This window comes from Onychomys torridus, chromosome 10, assembly GCF_903995425.1.
Source record: "Onychomys torridus chromosome 10, mOncTor1.1, whole genome shotgun sequence".
Taxonomy (NCBI): domain Eukaryota; kingdom Metazoa; phylum Chordata; class Mammalia; order Rodentia; family Cricetidae; genus Onychomys; species Onychomys torridus.
Window position 1 is genome coordinate 75984421 of NC_050452.1, and position 27810 is coordinate 76012230.

The following is a 27810-nucleotide window of genomic DNA, read 5'->3' on the forward strand; positions in this document are numbered from 1 at the left end:
TCATTGTTGTGTATGTTGTCATGGCAACTGTCTTCCTGCATTTATGAATGAGGCTTGTATTGCTTTATGATATTTTTTTCTTGTGTCTACATGGAAATATGGCTATAGCAAATTTAGTGTTCCACTTATGTTCTATACCCTGAAATATTTTTTTCTAAAACAAAACAAAAACCTAGGAAACAGTTATAATAGACTCTGCTATACTGCCCAAGATTAACTGACAAGTTAAAAGATTCAGTTTTGGAGCTGTGAGGACTTTTGTATTGGTTCGTTTTGAAAATGTGCTTGGTTTACTTAGACACGAAAAGGTCAGATTTTAGTGTCCTGTGGAATGAGCTTAACTTGATTGCAAATGCAGCTTGGTATTGTAAGTTTAATTGTGATTGAAGCTTCAATCATACTGAATAAAGTCATGGCATGCATAATTTTTTATAGTTGTTCTATAAAATATCCTAGAACTGTCTGTCCATGGTTTCAGTGCATGGCTCATCTGTAATCATGCTCCATAAGAGACGTGTAAAATACAGATTCCACTGTAGTCTACATTATGTTCCTTTGTAATTAGTTTTAGCTTTAGATGCACTATTTTAATGCTTATTATCCTTGTGACAGGAGGTATTGGAAATAGAAATGAAGTTATAGTCTTTGTTTTACTGAAAAATGGTTGCCTGAGCCTGGGGACATGACCGGGAGTGGCTACATTTTTAAGTAGGTCAAGCATGCCCACCAGCACTTTGGTTCCAACTTCTAGATCCATCAGACGCCAGTCTATATTTTGGGGAGCTCATGTTCTCTAAAACACAAATGTTTATTTGATTATATATTGCTAACACATTCACAAAGCACCTTTGCACCTATAGGACTACACTTTTGTTGTTGATTTTCAGGATTGCACATTGAATTCAGGAACTTGCATGTACTAGGCCAGTGTGTCTCATCACTGAGCTATGTCCGCAGCTCTGAAACACATACAGAAGGTGACAGAAGACTCAGGGTATGGGGGCACACTACTATAATCCCAGCTGCTTGGGAAGCCGAAGCCGGAAGATGACAACTTTGAAACTTTCCTGGGTTACATACTGAGTTCGGTGCCGCCCTGTGTAATTCAGCAAGATTCTTGTGTCAAAATTTAAAGAAGATGCATATGCCCAGAAAACTACTAACTGAGACATCCATTGCATCTTATCATTGCCATGCAGGTGCGGGAATGAAAATAACAAACAGATTCACATGGGGCTCAACATAGCATTGTGTGATATACATGTGGAAACAGATTCAGATTCCAGATTCTTGAACATAGCACAGAGAAACTCTAAATGTTCCTGACCAAAAGCATAGAGACAGACTTCAGAGAAATGTTAATGACTATTAACTCACTAGAAACATTTTTTTCCCAAATGACATTTTACTTTTCTAGCCTTTCACTCTCACACAGGGAAATTTTTAGCTTTTCTTAATAACTGGTTGCTGTTTATTATCCTGGACATTCTTGTTCTGATTATATAATACCAGCTACTGTTTCCTATTCATATTTCATTATCACAGACAAGGTGGGGATGTGCAAAGGGAGAGGTACAGAGCTTAGTGTTCTCGATTAATGGGCAATGCCATTGAAATCAGCACTCTGTGTTTGATCCTCTATGCAGGAATTAAAAGGTCAGCACCATGAGTCAGGAGCACTGTGTTCTTAGTGCCCCTGTGGTAACTTAAGACCAAAATAAACATTTGTTCCATAAAAAATGGGGTGCAGTAATCATGGACCCTACATCTCTAGAACTTATCAGTGCATTTCCTATGGAATAGACTTCATATGCATGAAATCCTAAACGTTTATTTCCTATGGTGTGGAATCCATATGCGTGTTGGGAAGGGCTCTTATCTTTCCAGGACTCAGGAATTTACATTCCTGCTGTTCTGTGCTGTAGCAGCTGAGATCCCACAGAGAGAAAAAAGAAGAACAGACAAGGAGCATCACTGTACATTTTAAAAATTATATTTTATTTACACACGTGTGTATGTGTGTGTGTGTGTGTGTGTGTGTGTGTGAGCTCATTCATACATATGCCACAGTGTGCATGTGGAGGTCAGAGGACAATGTTTGGCAGTTACTTGTCTCTGTTCACACAGTGTGGTTCTCAGGGATTAAACTCAGATTGTTAGGTTGGTCGCAAGTGTCCCTACCCACTGATCCATCTTGCCAGCTTCCTAAGGTGCATCATTTTAAAACTACTTCTGCAGGTAGCTGACACTTGGCTTTCTTCCTAGGTCAGCATTGACATGGTCCAGGCACAAACCACAAATGAGGCTGGGAAGTACAGTGTGGCACACATGCAGGCTGACAGAACACCAGCTACGTCATAAATGGAGATGAAATTTGTTTCTTGACTCTTTTCAATCATGCTGCCTCTTTAGACTTTAGACTTCTAAAATGGTGTATTTGGCTTTACATATGTCTTAAGAGTTGGATGGACTTTATTTAAAACACTCTAAATATAGCTTTAAACGTTATACAACTTCTCTATCACAGTTATTATAAATGTGTAATAGTTCAGAAATTCACACAGATCGTCTCATGTAAATGCCTCACTGATGAAGAGCAGACTATGTCTTTCCCTCTGTGTATAAGAAAACTGAGACTGGGGTTAAAATGACATCATCCAAAGTCTCATAGTGGAATTCAGAAGCAAGCTGTCATTATTGTTTGATTTGCATTTCTGGGGGCGTGTCACCCAGCCCCCCCCCCAAAAAAAATCACACATTGAGGCTTATACTTAATTATAAATGCCCAGCCTTAGCTTGGTTTGTTTCTAGCCAGCTTTCCTTAAGTTATCCCTTAACTTTTGCCTCTAGGCTTATACCTTTCTCTTAATTGGGTATATCTTTCACTTTTACTCCATGGCTGGCTGGGTGGCTGGGTGGCTGGGTGGCTGGCCCCTGATGTCCTCCTCTTTCTCTGGCTCCTTCTTCTCTTTTCCTTTCAGATTTCTCCTTCTATTTATTCTCTCTGTCTGCCAGCCCCTCCTATCCTTTTTCCTGCTTTTCTATTGGCCAATCAGTTCTTTATTAGACCATCAGGTGTTTTAGACAGGCAGAGTAACACAGCTTAACACAAACATAAACATAAACAAAAGTCACATACCTTAAAATAATATTCTCCAACAGGCTGTCTTCATGTAGAGCTCTGATATTACTCTTTGTGGAAGTTGTCTGTCTAGAATTTCTCCCTTGTAACGAGAATACTAATTCTTACAGTAAGTGATCTACAAGTCAATCAACACAGTTCCTGAACCAATACTAACCTGTTGCTCAGAAAGTTCCACATGGACTTGTTTTCCTCCTTTGTACACAAAGAGGCAGAGCAGGCAGGGGCCACCCTGCACTATTGATGACTTCAAATGCCTTTTCATACAGCAAAAATCAATGACGAAACGGAAGTTTAGTGTTAACAGTTTTGTTACATTGTTATTTGTCATAACCTGTTGATTCCACAGAGAAACATCTCTGGGCCAACTAACATTCAAATGAAATGGATTCCAGAATGGAACTCTCCTTAAAGAACCACACATCAAGAAACAATGGCAAGATGTGGCCCTGACAGAGGAAAGCCTATTGACATTTTACTGAGTATTGTCACCTCAGATCTCTCCCTTTAAAACTCATAGATAAGTGATTTGATTCTGATGTAAGATGGAGTAAGTGTGTGTCTCCTTGCCCCAAGAATGGCATGGTTAGTGCTGTTAGCTTCCTATGATGACCTGGCTTTGTGGAAGAGCTCCATCTGTCAGCATATCTTATAAGATAAACTGCTGATTTCATCTGTGTCAAAAGTAGAACCATGGCACTGGGCAGATAATTTTAATTACAAGTGATAACATCAAAAGAATTGTCTATAAAATGGCTAATCCACTTAAAGTGACTCCACCTGGCTTTTTCTGCGGAGTCAGGGATTGGATGTCTACAGGGATTTTAATAGTGTATAGCACATAGGATGTGCTCAATAAATATTTTATAGTGACTAAAACCAAGCCCTTTACATTTCATGATGGCTTCTTCATGATGGCTTCGGAAAAGTCAGCTTTCTATTACTAGCACAAGATTGGGTTCAGCTTGGATCTTGTTTAATGGGCATCACTTTCAGAGTCCAGATGGAGAGAAGTGCTAATGAGTTTGTAGTGGGAGACCTGTTGGCTGCTGTTTCTTTGGGTTTTCTAAGGGGCCATCCTTTAGCTCACCTCATTCTTAGAAAACCACTTCACTATTGTAAGTTACTTTTTAGCTGAACTATTGCAGTTTGGAAAAATGATCTCAAATTGGGTGAGTCTAATTCACATACCCATGAATTACTAGTTCTAAAACTGAGAGTCAGTTGATTCGTGGCTCTGGGAACCTCCTTTATTTGTTTTGAGTGTAAACTTTAGAAGTATTTGATACAATAAATAGTGTACCTATAGTAGGAAATCAATAATGCTACTCTACCTGTATACCCTGGGCCAACTGAGAGTTCATATCAAGTAAGAAATATGAAACATAATTCTGTGTCCCTGGTTCTTGAATTTGCTGACTGCTGTTTGATGCCAGGCTTATTATGTAAAGACTTTGGAACATATTCTCCCTGAAGTTAAGCACTAGAGAAATACTATCATTCGAACTCGTTTTGATAGATTTGTTAGATGAATAAATCAAAATGTGCCACTTGCTGTGGTTCTGTCTTGGTCACCATTAGTTTCTCCTTTGGCTTTCCAGAGCGTGACATTATGTTTTGGGCTCAAGGTGGTGGGCATTCATAACTTAAGTCTTCTGGTGTACCTGTCATTGTTCAGCCTGCTGCATCTGTCATTAGTGCTTAACACTGGATTTAATGCTTTCATTGTTCATTCCTCTAGCCTCTATGGTGAGCTGCACAAATCCTTTATGGAACCACATAGCACATAAATAATAAATGAATGAAAGAATAAAGGCATGCTCAAGGTTTCCCAGATATAAGTGCAGAACTGTCCCCGGCTCAGTGTTATTTTCAGCTCCATTATTAAAAGGAAGAAAACCCTGATAAGCTCCACCTGTCAAGGTTCTTAACCCCAGTGTTCCTTGCTCAGGAGCTGTTAGCAGTAGCCTAGGACGGTCTTTCTCAGTGAGCTCAAGCAGGGAGTGTTCCCGAAGTACAGGTGATTATAAGTGAGCTGACCACAATCAAAGCTTTGAGTGTCAGCAGCTTATGTGGTGTTGGTGGCACCCAAACACGTAGCGAGCTTCTGGTTAGAAAGAGAGGAACAAAGGAACACAAAACCCACGTTTGAAAGAATTGATCAGTCAAATGATAGACAGGGAAAGGCACCAACAATTCCTGAAAGTGAGTCTCAGCACAAATCCCCAGGAGTGCTGGCCACAGAGGGTGCACAGGCTAAGCTTCATTTGGTGTCTTTAACAGCCTGATGACTTCCCCTAAACTGTAGGGACCTGATTCAGGTCAAACTGAGATGTTTGGTTTTAAGCCCGAAAGGAATTTTAGGACTAGTTTGCATAAAAAAAGATACTTTTCTACAATCATGAGAGATAAAAGGAAAAAAGATGTCCAAGGAAAACTATAAGGTGGGCAGTAGATAAGGAGTAAGGTCCAGGAAGGATGAGCAGAGAGTTATTGTAGAATTTTTCTTTAGTTTATATCAACTCCAAAATTTTTAAATTATTTATTGTTTTAGCATCCAATTTAGCTCTTTTTTTATTATGAATTACCAATTTTTATCGGTTTTTATGGATCATTTTACATTTTAATTAAAGCAAGCCTTCCATTTGTGAGTTTAATTAATTAATTAATTGATTAATTAATTTTTGCCTAGGACTGCATAAAGTGGCCAAGAAAGAACAGTGTGGAGGTAGTAAATGTTTAGGTTATCTTTAGATCTCCCTGTTTTCCAAACTATTGCAAGTTAGACAGTAATTATCAATTATAAAGCTGGTTTATAAAAGATGGTGGTTTATCTCTGAATATTTCTGCAATTTTGGGAACCTTGTTCCTCACACACACATCAGTATATTGCACTATACATGTGTTTATCTCTGTTTTAATATCTGTCTCCTCTTCCTGGTTCTCTCTCTCTCTCTCTCTCTCTCTCTCTCTCTCTCACACACACACACACACACACACACAGACACACACACACAGACACAGACACACACACACACACACACACACACACACACACACTTTTCTTTGCTCCTGAAAAATTGCTGTCAGTGCTAGTGAGGATGTGCTTTGGGCCAGTAGTTTTATGTACTTCTTTGGAAACAACTTTCTCAGCTTTTACCCCGAGACTGTCTTCTCCCACTGGATCTCTGGGTTATCCTGCTCATTTATGTAAACTCGAGGGTGCTTAAAACACCGAGTGATCAACCCCTTAGGCGAACCAACAAACTTCCTTCTGACCAGGGAATACTGGATATCAGCTGAGTTTCCCTATGGGGCTGTCATGGGGTATTCTCCCTGACACTTTCACACTTTTGGGTGGGAGAGAGGCAGTGTCTCTTATCTTTGGCATCTTTATCATCAGGCACTCATAAAATTCCCAGGCTAAATAAAGTCTTAGCAATCAATAAAAATCAATAAAATACATAATTATACATGTGAGGAGCAGTGTTAGGAGACAAAGCCCAAAGGACAGTAAATCAAAATATTCCAGCGACAAAGAAAACTAAGACAAAACAGAACCAGGATGCCTTCAGTGTTCCAAAGGTGAACAAAACCTAAATGCCTTTATAGATTCCAAAAACAAACAAGAAACAAACAAACAAACGGAAAGACTAGACCAAAAATGCTTTAAAAGCAAGCAAGCAAAACTGGACATCTTAAATAAAATACTTGAATGCAGACAAAAAAGGTTCAATGAAATTAAATTAGGACCCTTAGTTAACCAGCTAAGAATAAACAAATTGACTGTTGACCAAACCAAGAGAGGTACAGAGTCCCAGAAACAACTCACCAATGATCCGCCTGGGAAAAAAAAACAACAGGTGCCCTGGATGTAGTGAGTCCATTTGGGCACCCAACTTTCATTCTGTTGATTCCTCCACTGAAAAGTGGATCATTCTTGGAGCCCCACATTGGACACCATAATTGTCAACACAAAACTGCAGTTCTCATTTTAAAGGGGATGAGAGATGTTTTCTTCTGGAGCTTTAGTCACAGGACACAGAGAAATCAAGCTTGAATTGGGATGGAAGGCTCTTCCCTGCTGGCCAGCCCACATTGTGTTAGGTGTGATGAAGACTTCTGGGGGACAGCTGTCATAAAAAAGCTGCTCAGATGTGAATTCTGTGAGTAACAATACTGAGCAGCCAAGCTGGATGAGCCCACTGGGGAAATAGCGGCAAATCTGTAATGGAAGTGACCAGTGGCTTTCTGATTGGATTTGATGCCAGCGACACAGGAGGGAAATTAGGTTTCATACTGTAAGTCCAGTCAAAATCCATGGCTGGGGAGGTTTATGAGCAAGTGTGGAGCTACTGCTGTTGTTCTGATCAATGGATATGATGTCCCTGTCAGATTCCCTCCTAAATAATGATGTTTATGTCCATAGACTAGCGCTGCCATCAGCTCTGGTCAGAGGAGCTTTCTGTGGTGGTTAGTGGTGGGTGTAGACATGACTGGTCAAAAACAGTAAATGACTATTGAATACTCACCTATGAATGAGACATCTATAATACGGCATCCAACGCTCAGAGAACATGGGAAAAGGGGTGGGAGGAATTGGAAAGCCAGAAGAATAAGGGGAGCAGTGTGGTGTGGTAATTTCTGGGTAGGACTCTCTGGTACTCTTGAGCTCTTGATCATCTGTACAAGATCTCCACAGGATCTGGCCTGTCAACACCCTGTCATGGAAGGAGGAGGGGCTCTTGAAGCTCTGCCTCTCCCTGAGGATTTATATACAGATAATGACTATGGGGAGGGAGAGATGTTTTCTTTAGTGGGTTCAGCCACTGGTGAGGTGCACAATCCTGTAAATGAACTCTCACCAACAGTGTTTATAAACAACCCTAGTGAAGCTCAGTGGGGTCACAGAAAAAGAACAGGACAGTAGAAGAACAGCTAGATAGGAAAGGGAAGATGATTCACAGACGTGGGAGAAGAACAGGAAAGGATAATGGAGTGAGTATGATCAAAACACATGTGTACTTGCATGAAAGTGTCACAGCAAAGTCCGTTATATATATGCTAATTAAACATTAAAATTAAATATTGATTTTATATCAGTGACTTGGTATATATTTGCTGTTTTACACATAATATTTAAGTGAATTAACAGTAATATGACACAGACAATGAGTTGTTACTTCCTATTTATCACCATAATATTTACCTTGTTCCCCCATAGAACGCACCATCTGTATTTAATTACTTCACCATGCTCATGCTCGTTCTAGGTTGCAACTTTCTCTTGTCATTAGTGCATTGCCAGGTGCTAATCAAGTATTTGTCACAGAGCATGCATGTCATCAGTAGTGGATTAGGCAGTTATAATATTACATAGATTAGGTAAGCCTGAACAAGTTGTGTGAATTATTAAGCTCTCTTGAATATGTGTTGAGGTAGGTGCTGAGAGTATCTCCAGCAGGTTGGTTCAACTCTCATAGAAAGATGGAGATTACAGCTAGAAAAACCATAGCAAAGTCTACAAATGGATAGTGGTGGCTGTGTGGAGTCAGCGTTCTGGGAAACAAAGTCTACTGATGTCATTATTACACATATGTGCTAAGTATACACACATGATTATTGTACGTGTGATTAGTTTATACATGTAATCATTATATTCATGTGATTGTTACACATGTGTGATTAGTATATATGTGTGATCAGTACATGTGTGTTTTGTACACACATGTGATTAGTATATGTGTGTGATTAGTATATACATGTGATTAGTACACATGTAATTAGCACACACATATGATTGCACACACTTGTGGTACTTCAGGAACACCAGTTACTGACAATGAGAAGAATAAGCCAAGGGAAGACAAAAGGAGCATTTAGATTTGGTAAGGCTAACTTGTGCTCTGCATTTTGTGATATTCTGAATAGTAAGGCACGCAATAAAGGGTCAGAACACAACAAAGCCCACATTACACAGGTGCCAGTCACCCCACGTTAACCTTGCAATTGAAAAGGATTCGATATTGAGAATCCATTTGGCTTTGTTTTAATCTTTCTTAGGAGGAAAGCAGGACTTTCTGGGCTACTCATATCCTGAGTCTATAGTAGAAATGATAGTGGTTTGGAGAGCTGTGCATGGTACTGGGTCAAAATCCATGACAGTTTACACACTGATGCTCTAGTGCCTACAGCTGTCCACGCCACTGCCTAAATTCTAGACCCCATTGTTGTACCCTTGAAGGGGCTTGCACCACCCTGCTTTTGAACGGTCTTTTAATTTCTATGCTGTGCTGCATAGACTATTTTCCGGATTTCAGGGCTTTTGTTACATTTGCAAATTACTTGGGTTTTCTGCTTCCTCTCTAAACAATGCAGATCCCAAATCTACAGTGTACACCAATATTTGTGGTCCCCCCATTTGTACCAGATGCTGCTAGTATGCCTGGTGCCAGCCATAGGCTGCATCCTGTGATGTCTATTCAGCTCTAGGTTTGCCTCACCTCTCTGGGGCCTCCAGAATCTTCTAGTAGATTTGAGGATCCTTCTAGCTAAACTCAAATAATACCCACTCAGTTTTCCTTGCATCACCATCCTGCCTGGATCATACGTATTCCATGATGTCATCATTTTGCTTGGATTGTATTCTATGACATCACCATCCTGCCTGGATCATATTCTGTGGTGATATTGTGTTCCCCAAAATATTGTGTGTTCCCCGAAATAAACTTATTTGGGGTCAGAGAACAGGATGGCCACAATATTAAACATGAGGATAGGCAGTGGTAGCACATGCCTTTAATCCTAGCATTCCAGAGGCAGAAATACCTCTGGATCTCTGAGTTCAAGGCCACATTAGAAACATCCAGGCATGGTAACACACGCCTTTAATCCCAGAAATCCAGCCTTTAATCCCAGGGAATTATGGCAGAGAACAGAAAGATATATAAGGCATGAAAACCAGGCACCAGAGCTAGTTAAGCATTTGGCTGGTTAAGCATTTGGCTGGTTAAGCTTTTAGGTTTTGAGCAGCACAGTTCAGCTGAGATTCATTTGGATGAGGACTCAGAAGCTTCCAGTCTGAAGAAACAAGACCAGCTGAGGAACTGGTGAGGTGAGGTAGATGTGGCTTATTCTGTCTCTATGATCTTCCAGCATTCACCCCAATAACTGGCCTCAGGTTTGATTTTATTAATAAGACCATTTAAGATTCCTGCTACAATATTCGATGATGTCACCATTTTGCTTGCATTGTATTCCATGACATCACCATTCTGCCTAGATCATATTCCATTCAGGCGGAGATTAAGAGATACTTCCATTTCAACTTTTTATTTAGACATGAGATGGCAAAACTTTCCAAGGAAAATGGTTTTATGGCCAACTCAGAGGTTCAGAGCCTAAGAGAGTTTAAATCTTTCAAGTTATATAAGAATTGAAATTCAGAAAAGTTAATGTGTTTAAATTATACAAAAATTCTTTGCTTTAAATTCTTGGCTCAAAGCACTGTAGGCAGAGTTTTCACTGATTCAAGCTTCATCAGGACATTCAAACCTTGTGATGTATGTGGAAAATGATTGGTTGTGTGGGAATACCCAACTTCTACAGGGCCCCCAGCAGGCTTTCACAAGGAACATATCAGCTATATCTCTTATCGCTGTTGCTTTATACAACTTGTCAGGATTCTCTTACCTGAATGCCCCCAACATGTAAATTCTATGTCTAATGGGAACCACTGGCTAAGATTATTTGTTTTTCAATTATTGGAAACAACACACAGAAAGAATGCATGTTTAAAACCTAAATAAAATCACCAAGAGGCCTAAGTATTAAGTAGGCATTCACCAGTGCATGCCACATGAAATCAGTTAGTTATAGTATGAACCACCAAACTATAGAGTCCATATCTTTTGTGCAGTAAAGTATGATGTAAGAGCTTTTATGAATAAGTACTAATTTATTATATATTGCATGTAAATATTCAGGATTTTAAGACAACACTTTAATTACCAAATATGAGCGACATTTAAAATTCTGCATAGATAAACAGGAAATGCAGTAAGCAAGGTATGTAAAATCTAAGCACCCTCAAAATAGTGTCATGGAATTTTAGATCAATGTTTATGTTTAATCTGGTATTCTTAGCACTTAATATGGATAGTAGTAATTTGGGGATTGGTGAGGAAAATAAAGTCAATTGTGTTTAATTCCTTGTTAATACCTTGTTAATAAAAGTTGAATCTCATGCTAGTTTGTGGCCTGAGCCCATTTTGAGGAAGAACTGCACTGGCCATCTTTAGCTTCCCTCTTGTGACTAGTCAGCACTTCTCTCATTTCCTGAATCCTTAAATGTCTGAAGCCAAAATATCTGTTTGTTTACCTAAAGGGACAAAATTGTCCTGTGACCAAATCTCCTTTCTCTCTGCTTTAAACAGGTGTTGTTTTTTGCTGTCATTAAGTTACGAAGGATGGAACCATTGATCTATATTCCCAGGCATTAAACATTTTAACGCTGAGAAGACATTCTTTGCATGTTAGGCCTCATTTACTTCAAGTAAACTGGCAGGGCCTAATACAGACTGTTTTTCCCTATGTGAGCTAGCTGGACGAGATGATAGATGGCCAGATGAAAGAAGAGACTTCTCCGTATCCGTTACCAAAGTACTACTGCGCTTGACTCACGTTGTTTCATTGTTCTTCTTGACAGGGATTCGATAGACACGTGGATGTGTCATATATTGCCAAACATTACAACATGAGTAAAAGCAAAGTAGACAACCAGTTCTACAGTGTGGAAGTAGGAGACTCGACCTTCACCGTTCTCAAGCGCTACCAGAACCTGAAGCCGATTGGCTCTGGGGCTCAGGGAATAGTTTGGTAAGTAGAATGGATTTGTTATACTTTTAAAGGCAGTATGATATATTCATTTATGTAATACAAAAAGATAATCACACAGATATCAAGGGAAATACATATATTGAAAATATAAAATTGCAAGCTTCATTTTTTTTAACTCGTTATCTGCTTGTTCACAAGATGCAACATGGCTTATGATGTTTTTCTGATGACCAGAAAACAAAAACTGATCACACAAAGACAGTGAATAGATCCAGAGGATCTATGAAAGTGCTTTAGCTGATGCTACTGGGTTTAGAAAAGTTTATTTGTATATTTCACAGCAAGAACAATTGTATCTGAAGATAGGGTCAGTTAGATTCCCCAACACACTCAAGAGAGATGAGTGAGCTGTCTCTGTGACTTTTAAAGTTTGTACTGGTGCATTTTGTATCAACTAGCTACAAACTAAGACTCCCTTGGGAAGAGGTAAACTCAGCTGAGAAAATGTCTCCACCAGGTGGGCCAGGAGGCAATCCTGTGCAGCATTATCTTAATGGATGATTGATGGGGGAGGTCCCAGCTCACTGGGGGTGGTGCCACTCCTAGGCTGGTGGTCCTGATGCTGTAAGGAAGCAGACTGGGCAAGCCAGGAAGCAGCATCCCTCCATGGCCTCTGCATCAGCTCCTGCCTTCAGGTTCCTGTCCTGTGTGAGTTTATGCCCTGACTTCGCTCAGTGATGGAGTGTGACTCGGAAGTGTAAGATGAAATAAAACTTTACTCCCCAAGTTGCTTTGGTCATGGTGTCTTATTACAGCAATAGAAACCGTAACTAAGACAAAGTTCGATGTTCAAAATTAACTATGTAGAAATAGTATAAAATATGTTTGCTTGGGGCTCTTGGGCAGCATACAACTGCCTGTAATTCCAGTTCCAAGAGATCTAATGCCCTCTTCCGACCTCCCTGGTTTTTGGCATGCACATGGTACACATAAACACACTCTCTGTCTCTCTGTCTGTCTCTGTCTTTCTGTCTCTCTCTCTCATACACACACACACACACACACACACACACACACACACACACACTCCTACCTTATTCTTTCATGTTATGATTGAGTGATTAAATGAAACCATCTATATCTGAATTAGCCATTGTGATGCTCATGGAAAACTAAATATTAAGTTAATTGACAAACATTCTTTTAAATAGTTTTAGTATGCAATTTGTTAACTAAATATATGAAGTATACTTATTAGCATAGTAATTTTCAAGTTTTGGTTATTCATACCAGTTAGTAAAAGTTTAGTATATATACTCCAATATATTTAGATATGTATATTTATAAAGGATATTTATTAATGCAATGCACTTTATTGTCTAGATTACTGACAATTAATTTATATGTATGTGGAAAAACAGAAGTTTACAGTGTGGGATGGGTGAAGACAAAGTTATATTTGCTTTTTAAAATTTTAAACACTTTTTTCAACCATTTATAATTCTGGAAATGCTCTTTTAACAACAGTGATTTACTGCCTGAAAGATACACTAGGAAAATGGTGTTGGTTTTTTTGTTGGTTTTTGTTTTTGTTTTCTTTTTTGGATGTGGTTTTATTTTGTTTCTTTGATTTTGTTGTTGCATAAGGGTTTTGTTTGTTTTTTGAGAAAGAATTTAAAGTTGGGTAAGTAGAGGAAAGAGGATCTGGAAAGACTTGGGGGAGGAGAAGACTATAATAAAATATATTTAAATTAAAATATTGCTTTAAATAATAAAAATACAATAGCAAAAAAGATATGAATATCTAAAATAAAAAAAGCAAAAAATTGGAAATACTATTTTAATTGTAGCAATGGATAGTTTCGAATCTTTCCCATATATATACTCATTGTACATTTTTTGGTCTATTTAAAATTTGGTCATTATGTCAGTCAATTTTAGTTCAGAGTCCAGACTTGTGGTGAGTACAGTTGCACTGTGGACACACTTCCCAAGTCAGGACACTAGGATTTAGATCAAACTTGCCAAACGCATGGAGGCTGTTGTACAAAATCACCTGCAAATTTCCATTTTTGTATAACATTACAATTTGAAAAATGGAACATTTTTGTGTTTTTAAACAATGGGTTAAAACTTTCCTTCCAGAAATTTTGAAATAGGTTAAAAAAGAAATGTGTATTTATAGCATTTTTTTATTTGTCTATTTTTATGGTTCACATGTAAGGTAAACTCTTGGTGGCATAAAAATATTTTAGTGGTGGGGCAGCAGCATTATTGCCCTTCAGAGATTCCTGCCAGTGAGCCCCAAAACCCAAGGACTAAGAGGAGCTCACAGTGTGCCTGCGAATCACAGTGTGCCTGAGAATCCTGACAGAGGCTATCTTGACATATCCAGGTGGGACCAACATAATCACACTACTTCTTAAAAGTATGAAAGGATGACAGAGAATCGTATCAGAGGCACGTCATCAGAAAGGGTGAAGCCAAAATTTGAAATACTGGAAACTGGCCATATGGCAGGCTTTGAAAATGGAGAAGGTAGTGTCATGAGCCCAGGAATGGTTCTGGCTTTGGGGAGCTGCGTTGGTGTGAGTGGGAGACATTAGTCTCAACCCTAAGGAACTGGAACTGCCAACAACCAAACAGGAAGAAGCAGGTTCTTCTCTAGGACCCCCAGAGAGGACCTTGGCTTTCCCACATTTTGATTTTAGCTCAGTGAGACTCCCACAGGGCTCCTGGTCTACAGAACTGTAAGATGATTAATTGGTTCTTAAGCAGTTATTTTGTGGAAGTCATGCCAGTGGCACTAATGTACATGTGGCAGCTAAGATGGTAGCATGAAGATAACTGCTATGTGACTTGGAGATGGCTTAGTAGTTAAGAGCACTGGCTGCTCTTCCAGAGGATCTGGGTTCAATTCCCAGCAGCTGCATAGTGCTTCACAATTATCTATAGCTCCAATTCCAGGGAATTCTGGCTGCTGTGAGCACGAGGCACGCATGTGGTGAACAGACATATACATAAGCAAAACACCTATGCACATAGAATAGCAAAATAATTTAAAAATAAGATAATTGCTTCAAACACCCCAAACTTATTGAGGTGTGGGATGAGAACAGCACTTCTTAGTTATTTTCCTTTGGTGGAGAAGTATAGAATATTCACACAAGCAAGTTTTCCTCAATAGATCCATAGCTCAGAAACATTTGTGGAGAGTTTTATTTTCTTTCTAATAAGGTTGTCATGAAAATGAACTGTTACTGTGACATTTTCAGTAGCAGGCAATGAGTAGACTTTTGAGGAAGCCCTGGCAGATCCAAGGAACATGTGACTCAATGAAATGACAGATGATCATGGAAGGCTGAGAACTCCTCAGATTTTTGCAGTGTGTTTCATGGGCTGTTTGGTGCTCTCTTTCTCCTTTCTACGCAATGTAAACCATCCTCAGACTTACATAGAGTTGTCGACAATAGAAGTCAATATTGGAACTGATACTGGGGACACTGAGTTTGTGGGCACCCTTGGAAGGGTTCTGGTTCCTTGTGTCCTAGAACAAGGAGTTGGACAGAAACATGTCCATGGTGTAGCAGAAATAAAAACAACTTACTAGAGAAAGATTCTTTTCCTGTGGAGGGAGATGTCTAGGGCAGAGACAAGGTTTTCTGAACAGCTCCAATGCACAACAGGGTTATATCATACAGTGCAGGCTTTCTGAGCAATGAGGATGTATGGGCTTTGGGGCTCAGGTCTTCCCACATTCTCTGTCTAGTGCAGGTAGTTCTGTGTACAACTTGGCACATTGCATATCTCCACAGCATTTTAAGTATCCACCCGGGGAAGTGAGTTTTAGTATTAAAACAAGCTACATGTCATCTTCATAAACTCTGGAGTGCCCCTTTGCAAGTGTCAGTGGCCCATCCAGGATTTTCTGACTTGGACGACTGACTGCTCTCAGCCTTTACTGCCGGTTCCCTGGGACTTTCACTCACAGCTCTATCTATGCATCTGCTTCAAAATTGTCCACCAGTAAAGCCATTTTTAGGACATATTTATCAGCAAACAAAATCAAAACCAAGAAAACAAAAATCCCACTTGCATTTCAAGATGGTAGCCTGGGTGTTTGCTGAGGTTCTTGACTCTTTTGCTTCTGGATGAAGGAAATAAAAGCCATGTTCATCTTAGCAAAGGGCAAAATGCTGGACAGAGATGGGCATTCTAGGCCTTGCTCTGTGATATGTGTAAACACTGCAGTCAGAACACACTCTGTGTGGACAGATATGGGCATCTCTTCCTTTGGCTTTCTCAACCTCAGAGTTAAGGTGTCTTTGTGAAAATGTGGCCTTGTCGTGTATTGTCGCAGTCTCTGGTTGGTTTGCCTTCCCTGCCAACGTTCCTTCATTATTTTCTCTTCTCTTTCCTTTTGTAGACAGTAAGCCCCTTCACACCCAACACACATCCATAGTCAGACTTCTCCCTGGAGTCCACAGACTGTCCCTGTGTTCATGACGATGGTCACGTGCATATATTGTCTTAACTATTCCCTATAATCCAGAATTTAGAGACTGGTTAGAATTGGGAGCTGAATATGATTGTGGTCTCTGGGGAAGAGGCGAATTTTAAAAGGCCATTTATTTGTGCTCACTTTACTTTGGAGTGGGAATACAACACGGAGGAACCAATTTGAAAAGAGATGTCACCAATTATTTTTAATGTGCCACAATAAAACTGTGTATGTACGTGTGTGTGTGTGTGTGTGTGTGTGTGTGTGTGTGTGTCCAAGAGGAGTTCTGCGGTTTGATTGTAGATGTAGGTGTTCTGCCACCCACTCCCATCCCCTTTCTTTTCTTGAAATGGGATCTCATTTCTACTCTTCCAGTTGTCTGACACTTGCTACTTATTTTTACAATTTCTCCTCCTTTGACTTATTACTTACTTAATGCCATGGGCCCAAAGCAGTGCTACAGTATCTCCTAAAGAATTAACTCCTGCTGTGGCTTTCAAACTTTCCTATGGATCACAGAACATAAATATCACTATTGAGAGCTATTACACGAAGCGAATATGAGGTCTTTTAGAACAAATCAGAACCTTTTCCTTCTGAGGGATAAAAACGATTATTCACCAAAGCGGAAATGGTGAAAATCATTATGCTTCACTGTCTGAACTGGGAATGCCTGTCAATTCATGGTGGGAAATCATAAAGCAATCTGAGAGATGAGCTTTCAGAACAGTGTTCAGGAGGCGGTAAGCAGACCATCTCAGCATTTTCCCAGTCTTCAGGAGAGGGCTGCCTTAGTGTTTTGAGATAGTTATACAACACACATGAAATGGTCATGACTGGAAGTGGGTTTGAGGAAGGCAGGCTTCTAGGTTTTTAACAATAGAAAACTGAAAAACAATAAACACGTAATCCACGACTGTGGTTGATTTATAGCTGCTGCTTAATTCTCAGATCCTGGATATATGGAGTTAACAAAATGACTTTACTAATACTCCATGCGTCAGTCTGGTAAGGAGGCATCTGAGCTGTCGTGGTCCGTGCCCCTCCCCACCCCTGTCTTTGAACTTGAACTTTTATTGACCAGTATTCTTTATAATACATAAGTTACAAACATTGGCACAGCTGCAAGTGGTGGCACACGCCTCTAATCCTGGCACTCAGGAAGCAGAGGAAGTGGATCTCTGTGAGTTCAAGGCCAGCCTGGTTTATAGAGCGAGTTCAAGGACAGCCAGAGCTATGTTGTGACACCCTGTCTCACAAAACAAAAAAACAAACAAATTAAACCACAACACAATTTACAAATTGACACAGAACAAGATAATCATCTTTAAGGTCAGAAGTTGAGTGGGGACATTTTATGGAGATGGGGTTGATGGGTAAAAGCAGAGATGGGTCAAACCATACAGAGTGTTTTCCCAAGTCTCAGACTTCCTGAATAACACAAGAGAGACTTGCTCAATGGTTCCCAGGTGATTTTATTTTGTCTTGGGAAGCATCATTCACACTTCTACAGTGCATTTCTCTCAGCTTCTAATGAGCCATTACTCTAAGTGACTCAGCTTTAATCACACATTTATATTTAGCCCTTGACCAGGGAAGCAATCAGAGTCTCATTTGCATGTGGAATACCAACACATTCTGCACCCATTATTTTCAACTCATTTTGCAGTCCTCAATGGCAGCCTCCTTAATAAGGTACATTGAGCTGCACACATTGTCTCCATACCTGTGAGAGGGTTGAGGCGGTGGTACCTAAGTGGACTAGGACAGGGTAAGGTGTTTTATTCTCTCTCCCCCTCTGCTATTCTTCCTGGCCCCTGGTATAAGTTACACTTTCCTTGATTAATGAATAAGACTTGTAAGTAACATTTCTTACTTTCACAGAGAAAATGTAGTACTTTGAGAAATAATAGGTAGAAGTTTGATGGAAGAATGCTTAAAGGCAAATACACATTTATAAAATACTATATATAACATCTATAATTTTGTGTTGACTATAAAGCATGGGAGTTGATATGTGTAAATATATAATTGTCAAGTGATAGGTGATATTTATGAGGTTGGTAGAATATTATCTAAACATTTGTATTTGGGTTTAAGGTGTATAATAGACAATTATTCCAAACTCCATTATTCTTTAGTTAATTTTTAATTAATTTATGATCCTGGGGTTAAAAATTAATAAGAATTTGTAGTCTAAACACTTTTTTTAGCAGAAGTGAAGATTATTCATTTGTATTTCCATAAATAATTATTCAGTTACAGATGTTTGACTTCCTTAAAAATCATCTATTGGGATAATACCAATGTCTCTGTCAGAGGAGATAATTAGTTAATTCTTTATGTATTTATTTATAACTTCATTTTCAGTCCCTGAGATGGAATGGCTAAGTGACATTGATTCTTGCTTCATAAGGTACCCCCAGCTCATCAATGAACTAATACTCTCATCTTTAAAATAAAATCACTGTGTGGTCACCATGTTCCTTTATCTGGTGCATAAATCCGGACTAATTCTTAGGATTAATGTGCATCCATTACGTATAATATTTAACCTGTATATACACATGCAATGCATATGCTAACCTCTGCACTACCCAGTTTATCTTAGAAAAGTCGAAGTTCCTCATGGGAAGGACACAGCTTCATCAGTGCAACTGAATTATGCTAAGTAACAGATGGCAATTGCCCTTCCTCAGATTGTGGTGTTTTATTTACTCCAGGAGCCCTGTCCTTTCCACCTGCAGACAAGGCTTGCTCGTTTTAAAAAAGAGAAGATACAGAATTATAAACATTGCAACTAACGATACCAGTGCCGAAGGGCTCTTTTGATGAAGCTCAGAGGGAGGCACTGGCCCCTCGCTGCAGAGGCATTCCTTGGGCCTGTTACAACATGACATTCTGTTTATAGCATTGGGCTGTCTTGCTCATCTAGGATTTGACTGCAGGAGCTGAGGACAAAGGAATGACATCTTCCATCTCTCCATTTGGAAGATGGAGTGACAGCCCTAGCATTCCCTTTGTGTGCTCTCAGCCCCCGATTCACATCCTCTTCTGCAATGGAATTTAAATTTATTTAAAATATTTGACCCTGTCAAGTGCTTTTCACTTTACCTGTCACAAGTTATGAATTCAGCCTTGAATCATTGCATGTTAAGCTCCTGTCTACCACGGGAGAGCCTAAGTCAGCATCAGAAAAGGTGCTTGCCCACTTCACTGGGCACGGGTTCCTTCTAGTCACTGACATGTGTACTCCCCGCTTCTTTGAGCTGTGCTCTTCCTTGTTTATATTTTTACATTGTCATTAAAATGTTTTACACAAAAGATTTAATTATGCCCATTTACAAAACTCAAAAACTTTATTCTCAATCAAAGTGGATCAAATCCCAAGTATATTTAAAAATATACTTTCCTTTGGGCTCTCCCAGAGCAACGCAGACTATGAAGTGGACAAGTGGCTGAAAGTGAGTGAACTTCAGATTTCAAAGGAAAGAGAATTTACCTAGCAAAACTGGAAACTGGAAACCACAACAGCGTAACAGATTCAATAAATACAGATAATAACATTGCTGAACATTTCCCTGGCATAGTGGTTTGAGAGTCCTAAGATGGAAAGAATTGAGGAGGAGAGGAAAATTACAAGCCAAATGATTTTCGTGTTGACATAAATCCCCTCTCTTCCAGGAACCTTCTCTTTCACCCATTGCTCTCAACATGTCTTCATGGACCTTGTCTGTCAAAGTCTTTCTTTGATCTGAGGCCATTGCTCATCTGCTGCTTTCTTTTCCCCCTACCTAACCTTGGCCTCATGAGGATGGACAACACACACCTCAAATGTGGTTTCCTCTTCCCTCTTGTCTTGTCTGCAGCTCTGTTTTCCAAGCTCTCATCCCACTTGGCTGCTTTCCCACTCTTCCTGGAAGCCTGAGCCAGCTGAGCATCATATAATCACGCTGATTTTCTCCATTATGGGTTTATGAGCTCCATCCTCAGCTGGGCCTCGTTCTCGCTCAGAGGCTCTTTCACTTCTGTGTCTCCTCAGCTTCCCCTACCATTTCCCACGGTGGCTGTTACAACCCTTTTACAACTTCCCTGCGAGGCTCTAATTTCATTTCCTCACTCCATTATGTGCAGAAGGCCTTACCTCCTTCTTTCCAAAGGAAACATATGGCCTGAAACAGGCGAGGGCTTCATTTCTCCTTCTTCATCGGCATCTGAAGCCTTCCCTGCTCAGTGTGGTCCTCCATGAAGAACACCCCAGCATGGCTGCCACCTGTGTCTGTGAGTCCCTTCTCTTCCATCTCTGCACAGAATCAACAGAAGCTTTCTTTCTCTGCCTATAGAAGACCTCTCTACAAATTTCCACCAAAAAGCAAGTCATTTAGATTTTGTTTGCCCCCAAAAGACCTTTCTGTCACTCCTTTCATAACCAAGGTTTTTGGTAGAACGATAGGAATTTTGCGCATCCACAATCCTTCAGTCTCATTTCACAAATGGTCCCAATCCTGTAACAATATGGCAGATGGAGAAGGAGACTTGAGACAGCTATGAATGATCTCCCATGCTTCTTCTAGCTTTCCACTGGCTTCCTTCTCACTCCTTATTTTCAACTTCTATGTGATGTCTGGACATGGACACTGTCTGCATTTCTCAGGGCTTGCTAAGGAACAGGACAAACAGAACAGCGTTTGGGCAGTGTGAGACAATGGCTCTCTCACACTGGAGAGGCTGAGAGTCTGGTAGTTGCTTGGTCCACAAGGCTGCATGTCTTGGTATTCCCAGCCTGGAGCTGAAGGCTTGGAGGATTACTAGAGAGCTGCTGGCTACATTGGACTTCTTGAAGAAGTTGGCTCTATATTGGCAAAGGAGGGCCACAGCGGTAGGATGGATGAACATGCCGTCGAGAAGACAAGCAGGCAAAAAGCAAAGTCTCCTTTTCTATGTCTTTTAATCCGAGATGCCACCAAAAGGTATTACATTTAGGTGGGTCTTCCTGTTTCAAATAATGTGATCGAGAAAATTCCTCATGGGAGTGTGTTTTAGTTGATTCCAGATGCAGTCAGGTTTTCAAACAAGATTAACCATCACACTATCGAAGTATTAATTCTTACTTTCTTTGAATTTCAAAATGGTGTTTGGAAGGTTCTAATACCTGGTGTTACGGAAATATGTGTTAGTTTTCAGTCTTATTAACTGGCCTGGGTTGCGGCCAGTCCTAAGGAACAGGATCATTTATAGTTTAATAACCAGAAAGCCAAAGCTGTGGAGGGCAAAGCAGGAATATATTTGTTATAACAAAATACCTGGCAAAAGAGACTGCCGGATAGAAGAATTTGTTCTGGCTCCTCACTTGAGAAGGGTCATCATCCATCCTGATGGGAAGGCATGGTGGCTGGAAAGTGAGGTGGCTGATCGCAATCAGCGCATGTGCATATGTACACTCATGTATATTAATGCCAGCATGGACATTACATAGTACACTTGTGGAGGTCAGAGGACAACCTTGGGTATCAATCCTCACTTTCCATCTTGTCTCAGGTAAATTCTCCTTGTGTTTTTCCATCATGTACACCAGGCTACCTCTTCTAGGAATTTCCAGGATTCTCCCATCTCTGCCTCACAGCTCCTCCTACGAGTACTGGGCTTACACACTTGTGCATTGCCTTGGGTTTTTATGGTCATTTTTCATGACTCACACTCAGGTCTTCACACTTGCACTATTCTATTTCATCCACGGACCCTTCTCTCCAGCCCTACCTTGGTCTTTGTGTCAGGGTCTCTTACGAGGAACTGGGGCTCACTGATTAGGGTAGGGTAGCTGTCCAGTGAGCTCAGGGGTCTGTGCAGCCCTGCTTTCCACATGTTTTGTGTGTTTGTTGTGTTGTTGTCTGATTGTTTTTAATGTGGATACTGGTTGGACCCAGTTTCTCATGGCAATTGCTTTATAGATGTTTCCAGATGGAGTGGAACCTTCTCCTCAGCTCATGTGTTTTCTTTCTTTCTTTCTTTCTTTCTTTCTTTCTTTCTTTCTTTCTTTTGGCTAATTTGATAATAGCTGCTGTAACTGGAGTGAAATGGAATTTAACAGTAGTTTTGATTTGTAACCTTAGTGGCTAATGTTATAAAGTCTTTTATTTATTGTCTATTTGTATCTCTTCATTTTGAGATGCACCCACTTGTATCCTTTTCACTTTAAAATTGGGTTGCTTTTAATTTTTAATTTTTTCTTGTTGTTCTTTGTGTGTTCTGGATGGTAACCCTCTGCCTCTGCCTAGTGAATAGTCATTAAATGGATTTCTCCAGTCTGTAGGCTGTCTCTCCACTCTGTTGACTTTTTCCCACTGTGTGGAAGCTTGTGCTTAGATTGTCTTGCCTTTGCTAAGCTTTGGAGATCTGATTTAGAAAACTGTCACTGTTATCAATGTATTGATGCTCTCTTCCAGTAATTTCGGCTTCAGGTCTTCTATTTAGGCTATTGAAGCATTCGAGTTTGTTATTATACAGGATGAGAGATAAGGATCAAGTTTCAGCCCTCTCCTCCATGTTTGAAGAGACTGTTCTTTCTCTGATGTGTGCTTTTGGTTCCTTTGTCAAGAATGAGTTGAGGGGTGGGCTCATACTTCTGTCCCACTCATCTGTGTGTCTGTTTTATGTCAATATTATGTTGGTTGGCTACTGGGCTGCTTTGATTCTCTGTTATTGTGGTAAATCTCTGATCAAAAAGAACTTGGGGAAGAAAGGGTTTATTTGGCTTAGATTTTACAGTCCATCATCATGGGAAGTCAGGACATTCAAAACAGGAACCTGGAGGCAGGAGCTGAAGCAGAGAGCATGGAGGAGTGCTGCTTACTGGTTTGTGCCCCCTGGCTTGGTCAATTGCTCTTTTAATACTTCTCTTATGCCACCTGGCCAGGGATGGCACAGCCAGCAGTGGCTTGGGTCCTCATATGTCAGTTAACAATCAGGAAAATGCCCCGAGACATGCTCATGGGCCAGTCCGTTGGAGGCAGTTCCTCAGCTGAGGTTCTTTCTTTCCAGCTGCTCCTGTCTCAGAGGACAAGCATTCTGATCTCTTGTTTCTTGAGAGCGGTGTCCTTCATTCCTTCCCATTTGGCAGCATCTGACTGCTAGAATGCAGAACAGTCAGTAGATTTGACATTTGGAAGCCTAACTGGGTCTCCGAGGAAGATATGTGCTGAGAGAAAGCAGTGGAATACTTCGGGGCACCTGGGTGGTACAATGCCAGGGTTTCTGACTCATATAGTAAATGCTCTATCTTCAGACCATAGTTCACTTTTCAAGTCTACTATCCATTCATACCCTGGGTGTCTTCTGGGAAGATGACATGAAGTCCTTCCCAAACCAAGGCAACTGTGAGATTTCAGGTTACTTTTAGAAGTGGAATTGGGAAATCCCAATGGTTAGGCTTGCCAGCATCATTCACAGGGACAGAGGATTGGGGAACTGTCTTTCACCCTCATCCCTGTTACAGCAAGGGAGAAAGATCACAACACCTCTTCGCTTTCTTACTATGAGGTTTGGATACACATTTCTTGCTTAGAATCTTTTTTGGGGGGGGGGGGGGGGGGGGGAAGAGGAGCTGAGATCGAGGTGCCTCCAGCCAGTCATCTAGATTTCTCCTTCTGAAAGTTATTTTGCTCCCACTTGAGGCTTGTGATATTCCTTCTGTTTCCTGGGGTGAATGCCTCCTCTTCCACTTTTGGCTGTGAGAATGTCTTCTGTTACCCCCATTACACCTTCTCTACTGCTCAGCAAAAGGGTCTGCTCTCTTACCCGTGACATCTCTCTTGCAATTATTGATATTCTTATTGTTGTTTAAATGTCTGCTGCTAGGGTGTGATTTTATCACAATTAGGATTTGTGTTAAAATTTATGTCTAAATAATTTTGAAAATGCTTGGTACATAGTGGAAACACCTTAAATATTGAATTGTTTCCTATAACATACTTCAACATTACATGTATAAACATAGTGTGCTAAATTAATAACATGACAACCCAATTTCAGAGGTTATTCAGAGGTACTAATGCAATAATTAACACGGTGTACTTAGAATCTGGCATTATAGCTATGTAATAGATACTATTGTAAATAAGTGTTAATGTAATAATTATAATAATTATGTCACTGGTCTATCTAAAGAAGATGAGCTGGTAATAACAAAATTGATCTTTCAAATCATTTAATAATACATGTCATACTAATTTAAACTTGATCTGATGACATTAAATGAGACAGACACACATTATATTCCAAAGAGTCATTACAGAGAAAATGCAAGGATTGAGTCCATATTTACAGACAACTCCACATTCAGGGCATAAGGGTGGGAGACATAATGTGGTCATCATCACAGGATGTGGATCATTAGTGTCATAAGGGTGGAAAATTGCACCCAAATGGCTATTTCACAGTTAAAGTGTAAGGTCATTTATCAGAGGTCAGTCTATTAGTGCTTTGTACCCAGTGAATAATTTTGGATTTGGAGAAAATTGAGTAGGCTGAATAAAATGCAAACAATGGCAGCTGTTTGTACTCACTGTCCATGTGAAACAAAGAAAAATATAAAACAGTATAAAAGGGTGGGGCTAGTGCTATGGTTTCTTTGTTGAAGTGCTTGCTATTTATGTGTGTGGACCTGGGTGTAGATCCCCAGCATCTATTAAAAAGCTGAGCTCAGTGGCCTGTTTCTGTGTCCCAAGTGCTTTGGCAGACACCAGGGATCCCAGGGACTTGCTCATCAGTCAGGCTAGACAACGGTAAGCTCCAGGTTCAGGGAGAGATCATGTCTCAAAAAACAACACAGAGAGCCATAAGGAAAGACCTCTACTGTCAACCTCTGGCCTCCACGTGTGGCTACACCAGGAAGTACAACTGCACACATATGTGCACACATATACATATCACATATGCACACAAAGATAGGATTGGGTAAGATTGTTTCTGTGACATCTCATCAGTATATTTTCATTAGATAAGTATTTATTGAGTGACTGATTCATTTAGAGCTGTGATGTGTCAAGAGGATATAGAGTTGAATACACAGGGTCAGACATCCAGGGAAGAGGTGAACAAATACAGCATTGCTTTTCCTGGGCAACTTGCTCACACCCTCCAATCCTTATACATAAGTCAGGATCCTAACGGCTGCAGACAAATTGAAAAAATTGATAGAAGCTTCAATACAATATAAGTTTACTGTTTCCTTATCAGGCAGAGAGGGGAAAAGAAAATGGGGCGGGGGAGGGGGGGCAGGGGCGTCACCATTCTGTTTAGTCATCTCAGGGACAACAGCATCGTTGGTGGCAAAGCATCTGAGACTCCAAATGACCAGAAGGGAATACAACTGTGGAGGAACCTTTATGGACAAGGCCTGGAAGTGACATTTCTCTTCTGCTCACCTCCTGCTGGCTGGAACTCAGCCACAGAGCCACAGTCTAACTGTGCAGGAGGCTAGTGTGCCCAGGAAAGGGACAAGCCCCAGGGCTTCTCAGCTTTTGTGCTCAAGTGTCTACTCTCTCGCTAAATCTCGCTGAATGTAGTAGTATCCCTCCCAGCAGCTTCTCAACGAGCTTTTCTCAGTTGTCCCAGATTCACACCAGTTTTACACCCGCGTCTTTCTTCTGCACTGGAAGCTCCTTAAGGCATGGAGTGTCCTTGATTCCACTTGTATTTCTGAAGTCTGATTCTTCCCCGTGAATTTAGTGGTACAAACCGAGTCCTCCCAGATAGAGGAGGTCTACACTGTCTAACGACAGAAACGTCTATCCATCATGAAAAAGGGAATTCTGGGTGTTAAAAGGCATGCATGCGTGAAGGACAGCAGGTGTCAGGGACAGGAGGACACAGAATGGGAGAGACAGATGCGAGGCAGAAATAGAGGAAGAAGAATGGGAGAAAAGACAAAGGAGACCACAAAGTAAGCAGACTGTTCCTGGAGAGAAACGAAGACAATTGAGACAGAGAAATGAAGCCTGCTACAGAATAATTTCCAGGGACAGAGGAAGGGACTAATGAGATTAATTTAGAAAAGAAGCAATAATTCTTTGTGAAAAGCCAAATTTGAGAATAGCACTTATTTTTGCTGGCATTGAATCATATTGGATAAGCTGTTCAAAATGTCTTCAATAATGTCACTTTCCTGTCAAACAGAGATAGAATTTTGATTGGATTGGGAAGTCTCCACTATAGTGACAAAGGATTTATTTCCTTAGCAGTTCAGTTGCTTCAAGCCTCTGGCTGCCTGTCACCGCAGGGGAGGATGGGAGCAAACGTTGCACCTCATGGCCAGCTCAGGAAATGGAAAGGGAAGTTAAGGGAAATGTCAGAGACCATGGAGCTTTCTGTGCTGTCCCCCTCCTGCATCTTCGAGCTTGGAGGGAGACGAGTCTCCTTGGTGGAAGAGCCGGGACTCAGCTGTGTCTGCATTGTGCCATCCTCCTCCACCGTCTTCATGAGTCTGCTCTCATTTTACATCACGTTATATGTTTGTAATGCTGTACTAATTTATTTTCATCCTGAAGTCTTGCCATCAGAGGTGTACTAGTAATAAAAGCCACATTTGCACCTGCTGCCCATGTTTCTTTCTCCATTTTTATGGAAATAGCGATCACCATGTTTACCGTACACGTAAGGGATGTTTTGAACTTCCAAGAAGAAATTATAAACCTCGGCATTTATGTAGGACTTATAGATAGTTGTCAGCTTTGGAAGTTGTGAGGGAGGGGCAGTGAGGGTGGAGAGAGAATCTCCAATGCAGACAACCTCTGATGTTTGATTATCTAATCTATGATATATAACTATATATTGTCTTTATATATATATATATATAGCCTTACAAAGGGGAAATTTTATTTGATCTTGGTCTTTTATGCAGATCGAGATCTGATGTACCACACTTGCTCACAGTGCTGAGCAGGGACAATGAACCACAGCTGCCCCATGGTCCTGTGCTGCGAAGCAATAATGTTTGGTTGATTAGATGCAGTAACTGCATCTTCAACTTAGGATATTTTCAACTTGCGGTGCGTTTATTGCAATCCAACGTGCTGTAGCTTGATAAACATCTGTTCCCTAGGAAGACAAAGGGGTGTAATGCAGTCCTTTGGGGTGTAATGGGTGGCTTTGGACTTCATTGATTTTGAAACGTAATTTTTTTTTTCTTGCTAGAAGTATTTTTATTCCTTTCTTAATTTCTAATACTGTTCTTCTACAACTGTGTCAGTTCTTAGTAAAGTAACAAATACTTGGGATACAAACAGTTCATAGTATTTTTTAATAAATACTGTGTGTTTGTGTGTTTTCTGTG

General features: G+C 40.4%; 1 protein-coding gene across 5 annotated transcripts in view; it reads left to right on the forward strand.

Moving 5' to 3' along the window:
• The window catches only part of Mapk10 (mitogen-activated protein kinase 10), a 282756-nt gene that overhangs the window by 146649 nt on the left and 108297 nt on the right, over positions 1 to 27810 (forward strand). For all 5 annotated transcript variants that reach the window (XM_036200299.1, XM_036200296.1, XM_036200298.1 and 2 more), the window contains one exon: positions 11850 to 12019. In XM_036200299.1, the coding sequence (XP_036056192.1) occupies positions 11850 to 12019 (170 nt within the window). The remainder of the gene's footprint in view (positions 1 to 11849; positions 12020 to 27810) is intronic.